The sequence below is a fragment of the Sorex fumeus genome, unplaced genomic scaffold (assembly GCF_029834395.1).
Source record: "Sorex fumeus unplaced genomic scaffold, SorFum_2.1 ptg000039l, whole genome shotgun sequence".
Classification (NCBI taxonomy): Eukaryota; Metazoa; Chordata; class Mammalia; order Eulipotyphla; family Soricidae; genus Sorex; species Sorex fumeus.
Genome location: NW_026606096.1, coordinates 34,711,464 through 34,724,796, shown reverse-complemented (window position 1 = coordinate 34,724,796; position 13,333 = coordinate 34,711,464). Strand labels below are relative to the sequence as shown.

At 48.5% G+C, this 13,333-nt stretch overlaps 1 protein-coding gene across 1 annotated transcript in view; it reads left to right on the top strand.

Moving 5' to 3' along the window:
- The first annotated feature begins 3,689 nt into the window (after positions 1-3,689).
- SMARCA5 (SWI/SNF related, matrix associated, actin dependent regulator of chromatin, subfamily a, member 5) overlaps positions 3,690-13,333 on the top strand; it is a 31,792-nt gene continuing 22,148 nt past the window's right edge. Inside the window, exons 1-4 of the mRNA XM_056119007.1 lie at positions 3,690-3,846; positions 7,510-7,584; positions 9,318-9,484; positions 11,596-11,696. Coding sequence (XP_055974982.1) covers positions 3,721-3,846; positions 7,510-7,584; positions 9,318-9,484; positions 11,596-11,696 — 469 coding nt within the window. The 5' untranslated portion in view covers positions 3,690-3,720. The remainder of the gene's footprint in view (positions 3,847-7,509; positions 7,585-9,317; positions 9,485-11,595; positions 11,697-13,333) is intronic.

The window sequence follows — 13,333 nt, the reverse complement described above, 5'->3', positions numbered from 1 at the left end:
CACCAGCAGGGGGCTTGTCAGACCTAGGTTAGCAGGCACCCCCACTTATTCTACCTTGCTACCTGAGCCTTTCCCAGGCTGCTGAATGCAGAACTGGCTGTTCCTTTCAGCCTGTGAGGCAGGGGAGGTTTTGTGACTTGGCACTCAGGCACGAATGGACTAAATGTCTGTTGCCTAATTCAGCACTTCCCTGTAGCTTTACTGAGGCTTCCGTCTCATTCCCCTTTCTTCTAAACCCTGCTCAAAACCTGTTTTTGTCCTTATGGTAGGTTACAGGAGTCAATTCTTACGTCTCCTCTTTCTTCTAAGTATCTTTCCTCTATCACGTCTCCTGTGATTCTTACACAGCTCTCAGATGCTCACATACAAACTCAGTATAAATGTACATGTTAAGACAATTGCCATTTAAAAAAAAAAAGACAATTGCCCTATTGGAGGTAATTGTATTGTTTTTCTACTTAAGTAGTTATCTGAGTTAAGCCTTCTGTTCTTATCTGTAAATGTAATTTTAAGGCTTGCAAATCAGGAGCCAAGAAATGATCTTCATTATTATTATTTTTAAGTCGCACTCAGTAGTGCTCAGGGCGTTTTTCTGGCTCTGTGATCAGGGACCACTCCTGGTGGGGCTCAGGGGACCATAGGGGGATTGAACTCTGGTCAGCCCTGTGCAAGTACCCTACCCACTTTACTCTCTGTCCAGTCTGCAGCTATCTCTTTAAAGAACTACGAACTAAATAAATGCTATGTTCTTTTAGCTTAGTGATGTAGATAATATTTGAGTGGCATATCACAGACATTTCCTCCTATTGCAAAAGTTTTCCTTCTTCCCTCTCCTTTTTTGATGTTTATTGTCAGAGATGGTCAGATGGGGTTTGCATGTTTGGTTTGTACACTGGTATCCCCAATATACTAAAATATATTCATTTTAGAATAAAAAAAATTCAAGTGAAAAATTAGGACGCACTTTCTAAAAAGAAATATCCCCACCAACTTTTTTGCGGGGGAGGGGATTTGGGCCATACCCCTGCGGTACTCTTAGTTTACTCCTGCCTTTAGGCTCAGGGATCATCACTTCTAGAGGGCCTCAGAAGACCAGCTGGGGTGCTGAAGATCAAACCCAGGTGGGCTGCATGTAAGACAAGTGCCCTAGCTAGGGCCCTCTTCTATCAACCTGCCCCCACTCCAAGAATTTGTTACCACTATAAGAATTTGTCTACAGCGATAGCACAGATGTAAGGCGTTTGCCTTGCAAGCAGCCAGCCCGGCCGAGCCAGGTTCAATTCCTCTGCCCCTCTCAGAAAGCCCGGCAAGCTACCGAGAGTATCTCGTCCGCACGACAAAGCCTGGCAAGCTACCCATGACGTATTCAATATGCCAAATACAGTAACAACAAGTCTCACAATGGAGACGTTACTGGGCCCGCTTGAGCAAATCGATAAACAACGTGAGGACAGTGTTTGTTTTAACAATTGTTGAAGGTTACTAATTTTGTGGTTGTACATGGTTTTACATGTTCTCAAGGCTGGAGTTAGCCTAGTTCCAGCTTTCTCTGCAGTTAACATGGTGAAGACTATGTGTTATCCCAGTCATCATTTTAGATATTTATGCTTCATTTGTTCTTAAGAGGATCCTTAGTCTCAGAAATTGCATTTTAATTTGAATATTTTTATTTGTACACGGCTACATCATTATCCAATTAAGTTATAAATATCTCTGTACCTCCAGAAGTTTCCTTTACCATTGTTTTCCTTCTCTCTCATACCTCATAGGCAACCACAGATCTGCTTATACTATATATTACATTTCATTTCATTAAAATTAAGTGATCGAATCATAGTAGATACTTTTGGCTTCATTTACATAGGATAACTAAGATTCATCAATGCTAAAGTATGTCACAAATTCATTTTTATTGGTGATACAGCACTCCTGCTGTTGTTTATTCATTACTATTTGATAATTTTTCCATTTTTTTCTTTCATAAGAAAGCTGCTAGTACTATATACAAAATTTTGTAGGGTTATATGTTTTCATTTCATTTACTCTTAGGAGTAAGGGTGGTAGCCTGTTACAATGTGGGGGGTTTTTGTTAGCTTTAAGAACGTAGATTTTCAGGGTAGTTCTGAGTCAATTTTCAAAAACTGCATTATTTAACGGACTGGGGGTGTCGGTTCAGAATTCAACAGAAGAAATACCCATTAGTTAAAAAGTTCCAAGCTCTCCAGTCAAAGGAGACCCCTTCCGTTTGAAGTTCCCCATCACTTAGCTCCAAAGCTTAGCTCTTAAAATAAAAATAAACTATTTTCCATCAGTGGTGACAGAACTCCAGACATGGAAATTCGAGAAACAAGATCCAGACCCTGAGCTAAGCTTCACACTGGGGTGCAATCTGCAAATCTAGTATCAAAAAGAACAAGCAGCAGGGAGTAGCAGAGAGCAATAATAACCCCTGGAGCTGTGAAGAGTCCAAGTACTGTTCAAAGTACTAGGGTATTACCGCGGATTAGTAACACTTGCAGTCCTTTATAACCATTTTTTTAAAAATTTTTCAGAAAAATCCCTTAAGATTTTTTTTTCTTTTTGCAGTGCCATGAATCGAAGGCACGTCCTAAGCATCTAAAGGCAAACACTTGATTATTGAGCCACATCCCTGGGGGTGTGAATACTTCTGAGGACGTTTGTACACGTATATTATTATTATTATTATTACGAGGTAGAGGGACCAAAAAAAAAAAAAGAAAAGAAAGAGAGAATCCAGAGTTTCTCTTCCTGGTCCTTTGATTGATCTCCACTTAGATGGCAGAGCGCACAGAAACAGCTTCGGTGAAAACTGATTCACCTGGTGCAAAACACCGCCTAACTGCATCCCGGGGCGGGGGGGAGTTGCAGGGCACTGGGACTTGAAGGCCGCAGCCAACGTGTGCAAGCCCAAAAATCACCCCTAGCGACACTCCTGCTCAGCAACAACAGCCACCACCAAGAACCAAAAAAAAAAAAAAAAAAAAAAAAAAACCAGCGTCGCGGGGGGCCGCGCACACGCAGACGAGGCCGGAGCTCCGGCCGCTCCGGGACGTCACAGTCGGGGATGCTGCGCCGCCGGCGCCGGAAGCGCTCTCCGGAAGTGCCCGAGGCGCAGCGGGGCCGGGGCGGGGGAGGTGGAGGGGGGCGGGGCAGGCGCAGGAGCGCGCGCTCGGCACGTCACGCCCGGGAGCAGCCGACGCACGGGTGACGTCACCGCCCGGCCCCGCCCGGCCGCCGGAGCACGAAGCCGGGGGCGGGGGCGTGGCCAGGGCGGCGCACGCGCCCTAGGCGCCCCGGGCCATTGGCCGGCGCTCAGTCTCGCGAGGTTTGGGCGTCGGGGGCGGGGGGCCGGGAGCGGGCGTGCGTAGTGGTCCTGGATGCTGGCGTGGGAGCCGCTGCGTCCCGGAGAGCCGAGGCCCGGCCGCGGCGCCCCTTCCCCGCCTCGCTGCCCGCCGCGCCCCTCCCGGCGCCCCTCGGGCCTCGGCCCGCGGACTCGGCCCGCCCGCCCGGCCCCGCCGCGCCGCCCCGGCAGGCCCCGCCCCCGCGCGGCGCCGCGCTTCCCGCCGTGAGGTCGGCGCCGCTCGGGCCCCGGCAGGCGAGGGCGGCCGGGCCCGGCTCACGCTCCGGCTCAAGCGCGGCGCGGAGCGAGGCGGGGCGAGGCGAGGCGAGACCCCCGAAGCCCCCCGCGGCCCCAGCAGCATGTCGAGCGCGGCGGAGCCTCCGCCGCAGCCGCCGCCGCCGCCCGCGCCCGCCGAGAGCGCGCCGCCCGGCAGCAACAAAGGCGGCCCCGAGGGCGGCGCGGCCGCGGCGGACCCGGAGCTGGAGGTGAGGGCGCGGCGCTGGGGGTCGCGGGGGGCGCGCGCGCGGCCGGCGCGGGGGCCGTTTGGAACGCGCGGCGCCGCGAGCCTCGCCAGGCCCTCCCTCGGCGACGCGCTTACGAAACCGATGGGCCCGGTGACCGGGGCCCGGCGAGCCCCGGGGGAGGAGGAGGAGGAGGAGGAGGAAAGCGGAACGGGGAGGAGGAGAAGGGGCGCGCGCCACCCCGGGGCCCTCGTGCGTGTCCGGGGAGCCCTTGAGAAGCGCGCCTCGGGGGTCGCGGCCGCCTCTTGGCGGCTGCTGCCCCCCACCCCCGGGCTCGCGCGGGCGCTATCTGGGCCCGGCAGGGACAATGGCGAGAGGCTGGAGGGCCGAGTGCGCAGTGGGGATAAGCGGGGCGCAGCTGCTCCCGGGAACCGAGCCGCGGGCTCCTCCCAGGCGCTGCTCCACGGGGAGGGAAGCTGCAGCTGTCTGGGTTCCCCCCACCCCCCTCTTTTCCTTTTCCCTGTCCCCGTAGCATTGCCTGGGGGGCGGGGTGGGTGCATGCATGCATGCATGCGTGCGTGAATGCATGCGTGCGTGCATGCATGCATGAACGGGTGAGCGCAGGGACGAGCGGATGAGTCGGCCCCGGCTGGTTGGTTGGGCCCAGCGGGGTCCCTCTTGGCAGGATCTGGGGTTTTCTCTTGGGAAATGCCCCCCCCTCCCCCCTTTGCCCCATGCGCTCGCTGCCCAACCGGTCCTTTTTCTGAACCGGGCCGCCTGGGCCAGGGGGCTGGTTGACAGGTCGGCGCCAGGGTGGAGGGACTGGCGGAGGGGGGGGGGGGGACCTGCCAGGCGGGTCTCCTGGGTGGGCTCCAGGTTGCTAAACGGTGTCTGGGAAACTACAGAGTGATGGTTTGCTCCCTTCCCGATTTTATTCTTCTTGGCTTTGCGGTCTCTTTGGAGATACTGGCTCGAAAGTCGCTGGGATTTTATTTTTTTTTCCCCCCCTGTGCCCAGCTGCAAGGCGTGGAGAGGGAGCACGGAGGCGCCCGAACTCGCCTTGGGAACTAGCAATGCGGTTCCAAGCACCCCGGCAAGTAGTTGATTGGAGCTCGGGCCGCTTGGAAAGAGCGTGCGGTGATGGGGGAACGGGGCTTAGTCAAACGGGGCGGCGGAAGTTTTCTGCGGTTCGGGATGGGCTGGTCCAGGGCGAGCTTTGGCTGTTGCCAGCGAGGCTTGGGGAGGTTCTTCTGCGTTTAAACTTGGATTTAAACTGAGAGCCGCTCCCGGCCCCTGGAAGGGGAGGGCTGCACCCGGCACTGCAGACGGGGCCTGTCACTCACAGGACCGGTCGAAATGGTGCAGAGCAGTGACTCGAGGTCTAAGCTAGATGGTTTTCAGTTGCCGTTTGCAGGTTTAAGAGTGGAGGCGTTGGTGTTGGTGAGATAATCAGCAGAGCTTGACCAGATGACAAACTACTTGGCCTTATAGTGATCCTAAGTAGAATCAGTATTAGAACGGGACTGCGCAGTGGACTTTTCTCCTGTACATCTTGCCTGGGGACATGCACCACCAAAAAAGGTGTCTGGAAGTTTTATTTTTCAAGGAGTGACTCCGTTGTTTCTTTACTTCTAGGTGTGTGGGGATAGCAGTTATTTTTGTCAGCCAGCCGTCAGTCTGCCTTTTCCATGGCTAGGTTTACTTTTTATTTATTTTTTTTACTCCCTACACATTATATTGTGTTTGGGGAGGAGGGTGTGTGTGTGTGTGTGTGTGTGTGTAGTGGGGGGTAGTATTTTAAAATAAACCATCAGACTGTCCTTTTCTTAACTGAATTCAGAAGTCATTGAAGTTCGTCATGAGTTAAAACTAGTATTTGAAAGTATCTCGAGTTTCTTGTTTGAAAATATAATTCAAAATAAGATTTTGCAAAATCAGAAAATAATGCACTATACAAGATTTTTTTTTTCTGACAAAGCCGGCCTTCCAGAAATTATAGCCTTCCTATAATCTCCCCTCCCCCAATACTAATAAAGGAACTGTCTTGTTTGTTATATTTTAGGCATTGCTGGGCCTGTCTCCCTTGTCTTCATTTCACCATTTTTTAATAGGCACACTGTATGCTGATTACTTAGTTTGCTGGGCATTACTGCGTGTCAGTAATGTATGACTGTGTTTTTGAGTCCCATGAAGTAGGCTAGATGATTTTGTTTTTACTTGTGGAGACAGAGTTGTTTCTACGGGATTACGCAGGTATCTTAAAGTTCTAGCAGAGGAATTAAACTTGAATTGATTTCATTCAGACGCCTTTTAGTCCCACTCCCTGGGTTTTAATCACCTAGAACTTGATTGCTTTTTTTCCTTCTCTGCTCCTCCCTGCCCCTTCTCCCCATCTCAAGCCCTTCCCCTTCCCCCCCCCCACCCCCCAACCAGGGGCTACTCCTGGCTCTGTACTCAAGGGTCACTCCTAGTGGTGGACAGAGATCAAACCTGGGCCTCCTGCGTTCTCTCCAGCTGTTTCTCCAGCCTCATTGCTGTATTGCATGTATTGCCAAGCATAGACTGTACATGAATGAAAATTACAGTTTTACTGAACGTTCTTGTATTCCGCCCCATCACACCTGGAAGGGCTCAGGGCTGCTCTGGAGACCAGAATCCAGAGCTCCCACTGTCAAGTGTGTACTGTAGCCCCTTGCTCCAGCTCTTGCTCCTTGGCCTGTGTTTTTAAAGGGATGAACGGGACGTCACAGTACAGCAATTATTGCTGATTTTTGTTGCTTTGGCATGGGGGGGGGCGTTACACTTGGTAATGCTGGGGGCTGCGCCCCGTCTGGCGGTGGCGGAGGGAGGGCTGGGGTCCCTCCCAGACCAGTGGTCCGTGTGCCTTGGGCTCCGTGCTCTCTCCAATCCTGATCTGTCGCATTTTTAATTCCGGATGAATACATTTTGAAGAATGGCGCAGCTGTTATCGAGTTAGAGATCAGTTTATAGTTAGCGATTACTCGTTTTATTTGCATGACAGATTTTGGGGAATTTTCCAGAAGGTGGAATTTGTGTATGATTGAAATGCTGCTCTAGATGTTGTTTGTGTGGATGGTAGCATAGCAGACACTGCGATTTGATGATGAAAAGGAAACCTGCTCCCCCCTCCCCCAAATTTTAGATTCTTCCGTTTCAGTAGAAAAGGAAATTAAATATAATTTTGTTCTGCCCTGCTGTAGACATGATCCTGAGTTGGTTTTTAAGGAAGTCAGCTTGTAGCTTTGTGTTTGTTTTTTGGGTTTTTGTTGTGCCGTGCAGTAGACATAATCCTATGCTAAAATCTTGGAATTTAGTGTGCAGCTTGTGTTTGGGTTTTGTTTTGTTTTGTTTTGGCCTCAGCAGGTAGTACTCAGGCCTTTCTCCTGGCTCTGTGCTCCGTGATCACGTGGGTTGCTGGGGATTGAACCCAGGTCGGCCGCATGCAAGGCATGTGCCGTAGCAGATGTCCTGTTGCTCCGGCCCTCGGCATCAAATTTTGTATTTGAAAATGATACCTCTAAGTTTTCCATCAGTTAGTTAATACCTCCGAGGAGGCTCGGGACAGTGGTCTGCTACTTAAAATGTGCTTTGAGGAGAAATCTGCCTAATAATGGTGTATTGATCAGTCCTGACAAGTAATTCCATGATTTCCCCCTCTCTTACTAGGATGCATTTGATGATGCATCTCCCGGAAAACAAAAAGAGATCCAAGAACCAGATCCTACCTATGAAGAAAAAATGGTATGTTCTGTGGATATGAAGCGTCTTTAAACTTTTTCAGTTGATCTGCAGCACTGAGGGTTGTACCCAGGAGCACACAAGGGATATGGGAATGCAGAGCCACCCGGAGCCCTTTGACTTACTGAGTGTGCCAAACTTGGGTGTTTACGTTTTATAATGGGGCGCAGATATCCAGCTGCCCTGTGTTATTATAAAAAGCCATCCTGTAGTACAGAATGTGTGATACGTGTCATGTTCAATATTTCCAGCGGTCTGTAATCATCAGGACTGAGCAGCTGTGGCTTCTCGTCGATATAGTGGCTTGCAGCCGCTGCTCCCTGAACCCGTGCTGTTCCTGGAGGGAGAAGGCCACGAGCATGGGTCTGCCCGGGCCCCTGTGCCGAGACCCGCTGGCCAGTGGTGTCTGCAGGGAGAAAGCGGGTTGTGTGCCGCATGGGGGCACAGGCAGCTGCCTCGGAGGGGCACTGGGTCTTCAGCCTTGATGTTGGTGCCCTTCACAGAGAATCTTGGACACCTCTGGTGTTGGCTAGTGCCAGTGTCTTTTGCAATTCATTCTACACGGCAACTTAGCCAAAAGCCTGAGAAGTGATTCATTCTAAAACTGACATTTTAAACATTTCTAGGCAGATTCTGAGTAACCGGTTTTTCTATTTATAGAGTTCTTCATGTTCTCTTAGTTTTCTTTCCTTGTAATCAAACTTACTGTGTCTAAGAGACAGTACCTAAAAGCTTTAGGGTTTCCAAGGTTTTTGGGAAAGTTTTCCCATAATATTGGTGTGATTGGAAACGGGAACCATCAAAGAAGTAGCTGTTAGGTGTGGAAAGTTGTGTTAAGAATGGTGTCATATTTGTGACTCTTTCATGAATTTCATAGGTAATTTTTAAAGCCTGGGAACTTTTTAAGATAGGCACAGCTTGGTCGACAGTCAGTGCAGCCCCCTAAATTCACTTACATCGCACAGTGTTGTTTCATTTTCTATCTGACTGGTGGGAGGATTGACTCAACGCTGACAATTGCAATTTCCACAGAGTAGGGATTATTTGGAATGGGGGGAGGGGGTGTGCGCCATACCCTGTGGTGCTCAGGGCTTACTCCTAACTCTGCTCAGGATCATTCCTGGCAGGATTCAGTGGGGACTATGTGAAGTGTCAGGGATTGTTGGAGCCACCTCCTGTTCGCTGCCTGCAGGGCCTGCCCCCTTACCTGCTATACTTTGGCCCTACCCCCATCCTTAACCTGCTGTGCTGTTGGCTTGGAGCCCACAGATCAGTTTTAAGTTTGTCATTCAGTGAGAGTTGGCACGTGCGGGTGGTCTTTTTGCCACCAGCCCCACAGTTGTGATGGAAACCAGTTCCATGTGTTCTCTTGTCCCTTTACATCAGTTATCTGTCGTTGGTCAGAATTCATTTCAGGGGCTGGAGCCGTAGTCCAGTAGGGAGGGTACTTACCTTGCAGTTGGCCGCTCTGGCATCCCATCTAGTCCTTTGCGCCCTGCCAGAACTGAACCCTAATAAGTCCTGCTGGGTGTGGCCCAAGAAGCAGAGCAGACAAGTATTTCATACACATACACATTTTTGCCTCTGGCTGCTCATACTTGACCTCGTTTTTGCCAAACTCAGTCTCTCCTTCCATGTATCAGTTTTATTGCTGAGTTACTGTGTGTGGGGAGGGCGTGTTGAACTAAAGATGTGGTAGGTTACTAATAGTGGTTTTTATTTTTTTTTTTTTGCAGCAAACTGACCGCGCAAATAGATTTGAGTATTTATTAAAGCAGACAGAACTGTTTGCACATTTTATCCAGCCTGCTGCTCAGAAGACTCCAACCTCCCCTCTGAAGATGAAACCTGGACGTCCGCGAGTCAAAAAGGACGAGAAGCAGAACTTGTTATCAGTGGGCGAGTGGGTGACAGTTTATCCTTCATAGTTGAACTCATTCACGTATTTTGGATCTCACAGGAAGGACTCCGGAGTCCCTAGGGCCATTCCCAGTGATTCTGGATGGACAGTGGGCCGATGCTAGGGCTTGGAGCCACATCTGATGATGCTCAGGAGACCATGTGATGCTGGGAAAAAAGAAAATTTATTTTTTGAGGGTTTTTTTGGGGGGGGTTGGGTAGTGGGGTGGTCACACCTGGCTGCGTTCAGGGCTTACTCTTGGCTCTGCTTTCCGGGATCAATCTCCTGGCAGTTCTTAGAGGCCATATGTGGCACCAGGATCGAGTCCAAATTTACTTTTGACAGTTTTGACTAGAAGCATCAGATTTCTTCATTAAAAATTATTTGGTGCTGTTATTTAGTACAGTTAGCAGCATGTAGTCAATGTAAAAGAAGACCTACATATATTCCTTTTTTCATAGTTGGATAGATGTTTTATATCATAACATATTTAACATAGTTACATAGTTGCAATAACCATTTGAGGTGAGTTGGATGTGAGTTTGGAGGGAAAATATGCTAATGGTCTCCCAAACCACATAGGCATACATAGACTTTTGTCTGAAGTTTCTGCTGTTACATGGAATGATACAGTAATTCATGCCATAGCACTTTACTTAATACTGTTAACTACATATTTAAGTTTTCTTCATGTAAAATGAAGTGATAAGTTGCTTACCACCTTTATGTGTTTGTTCAGAGTATATAAAGCAGCAGATCTTACATGTTAGATTTGCAAGTTATATTTTAGAAATTTATTGTTGGTTAGATGAAGATGTTTATTTAGAGTAGGTTTACTGCGATCTTGACTCCCTGAAAGTTACATGTAAATTCTTAAAATGAAGAATGAAATGATGAGTAATAAAAATAGATGAAGTGTCAAAAGTGTAGAATGTCAGACTTGCCACAGTTTTTATTTGGTTACTATGAGTGACAGCACAGCTAATAATGGTGTTTTAGGCACCAGAATGGAAATTTTTACCACATAGTTTTTTTAAGTTAGAATTGTGAACTCTGTCTCAAAGGGATCGATTGGTTCTGAGTGCAGAACCAGGAGTAACCCTGTAGCATTGCTGGGCGGGGGCAGTGCTCCCATCCCCCCAAAATGCATTATTATAAGAAAGCAAATACATACTATTATGGCATTTCACTTAGTCTTTATCTGTTGGTTGTACTGAAGTGCTGTTGTTTTAATACAATACTGCATCAGCAATAACTTGGCTTTCAGATGCATTTAAATTGTTTCAAACTCGAGAAGGTTATTAATTTTGCTTTTTGAGTGCCAAAACCCATGGTGCTCAGGGGTCACTCCTAGCTCTGCACCCATAGATCACTCCCTTGGGGCTTGGAGGGTCTTCTGTACTGCTGGGGGTCGGGACTGCCTTGTACTTTTGCCCCTGGGCACTTGAATTCTAAGAACCTTGATTCGTGCTGATGAGTCTCTGGAGAAGAGTCTTTGCTTGCACATTTCAGTGTCTTCTATTTTGCTGCCTTTGGTGAAACCCGTAGTTTTAAATAAAAGACGCTTTCTTGGGGCAGGAAGTTAGGTCAGAGGAATGGGGGATGTGCTTGTGGGAGCCCTCATTTCAGAGTCGGTGCTGCATAGTTGACTGAGCATTTCGCGGTGTGCCTCACAACCTAAAACCAAACTCAGGATTTCTGAAACTCTTTCCTGGCAAAAATCCACCGTGCGTGTGGAGGTGTGGGTGAAGGAATGTTACACTTGCCGGTGCTCTGGGAACTGGATGTGGTTCCCGACTGTGCTGGGGCTCGAATCCGGCTTCCTGTGTGCAAAGCCTGTGCTCTGCCCATTAACCGTCTCCCAGTTCTCGGCAGAAGTACTTAAAATAACTGTCAGGTACAAATAGTGAGATTTTTCTGGCTGTGTATTTTTCTTGAGATAATCATAGTTACACCAGGTTCTGGTTAACCTAAGATTCAACATTCATCTGTTCCCTTTTTTAAGTTTATCACAAGATTATTGTGGAGTCTAGGTCCTGACTGTTAGGTTAAATAAGCATTGGTAAAGTTTAAAAAGCCCAGACTAATCAATGGTTTTCACCTTCAACTGACAGCTACCGACACCGTCGAACAGAGCAAGAGGAGGATGAAGAGCTACTGACGGAGAGCTCCAAAGCCACCAACGTCTGCACTCGGTTCGAAGATTCCCCGTCATGTATGCCATACATGTTTGATTACTTGGTCTTTGCCCTTTTGAGACATCGTTTTTTTGATTTGTATAGGCCAGCATATCTCTTATTTTGATGGGGGAGAGGGGAAAACAGTTGGCAGTGCTCAGGGCTTACTCCTGACTCTGCGATCATTCAGAGCTCACTCCTGGTGGAGCTCAGGGGACCCTGTGCCAGGTGAGAGTGGCTGTAGGTGAAAGTCGCATAAACAGGGATCCTACTAGGACAGGGCCTGGATGGAGACAGGGTTGGAAGGGGGCCTTGGTTGAAACAAGGTTGGGAAGCACCAGTACAGACACTCATTAACACAGGGAACTCTTTGTCCCCTTTGGGAAGGGGCCACACTTTTATTAATAGGAATGGTTTTATGAGCATAGTGCCCCATAATAATTGCTTTATGCCCAATGTGTAGCTGTTAAACGAGGAATGATTTTTGCCTTGCCTCAGAAAACTAATGCTTTTTTGTTGTTTTGGGCAACTCTCTGCAATGCTCTGGGGTTACTCCTGCCTCTCCACTCAGGAAATGAGGTGTTCGGAGTACTAGGGGAGGCCAGAGATCCAACCAGCTGGCTGTGTGCAAGTCAAATGCCCTCCCTGCTGGGGCAATGCCGCTAACTGCCCAGAAAACTGATGTTACTCAGCTCCTGCTTTTCTGTTGAATTTTTTTGCCTTTCTTAATTTAAGCATCTTCCAGAGGAAAACCGTCCACTTTATATTTCACCTAATTGTAAACTAGATTGCTTGGTGGCATTTGAAAAACTTGATTGAAGCCTAGAGAGTTTTTCTAGAACCTCTTTCTCTTTACTCTTTTCAGAACCTCTTTCTCTTACTTTATTTGACAGTAGTGTGACTGTATTAGTGGTGAGCAAACGAGAAAAAAATGTGCAGGACGTACTATTCAGATTTGTTATTTAATTACTGTAACCTTGAAGTTTCAACAAGTTGAGATTCAGGCAAGACTTGTCAGGAATATATTTAAAAGTGTGGACCTTCAAAAATGTTTGGGAGGGCTACAGGATGTCTAGTTGTTATTATTTAATGAAGCTTGAAGCCACAGCTGGATGTATATTGCACAAGGAGTAAGAAAACTTGGTTAGCTTTTCATCCTATAGAAGTGATTGGCAGGACATATCTACGTTTCTACAGACTGCAGCAATATGCTGGTTGTGTACATAATTTAATTCTGGCTTTGAAATCTGCAGTAAACCCAAGAGATAGTTATCTTTCTTCATATCTACTTGCCGAGTAATTTAGGAAAGATAAAAGGAAAAGCTCTTTAATCCCGACTTCCCTTTGGTTAGCAAGAAATCAGAATCTCCAGAAAACCTGACTCATCACGGGATGGGAAAGTACCTGATTAGAGACACTTGTAGTCCCAAGGTGTAGAAAGCCCGGCTAGCATCTTGTGTGGGTGAGACGGGAGATGAGTGAGAGTGAGGACGTGGTGGGCTCATACCGGGGGGCTTCTCCGTGTCGGCGTTCCCATGCCGCAGCTTTGGTGGTGAATGAGTGAGTGGAGTCTGTGGGTTTCCTGTGGTTGCCGGGAAAGGCAGTGCAGGGCAAGGAAACGCAGACCTACGGACTCCTGAGTGATGATCGGGTGGCAGGGGCTGGCTGACGATAT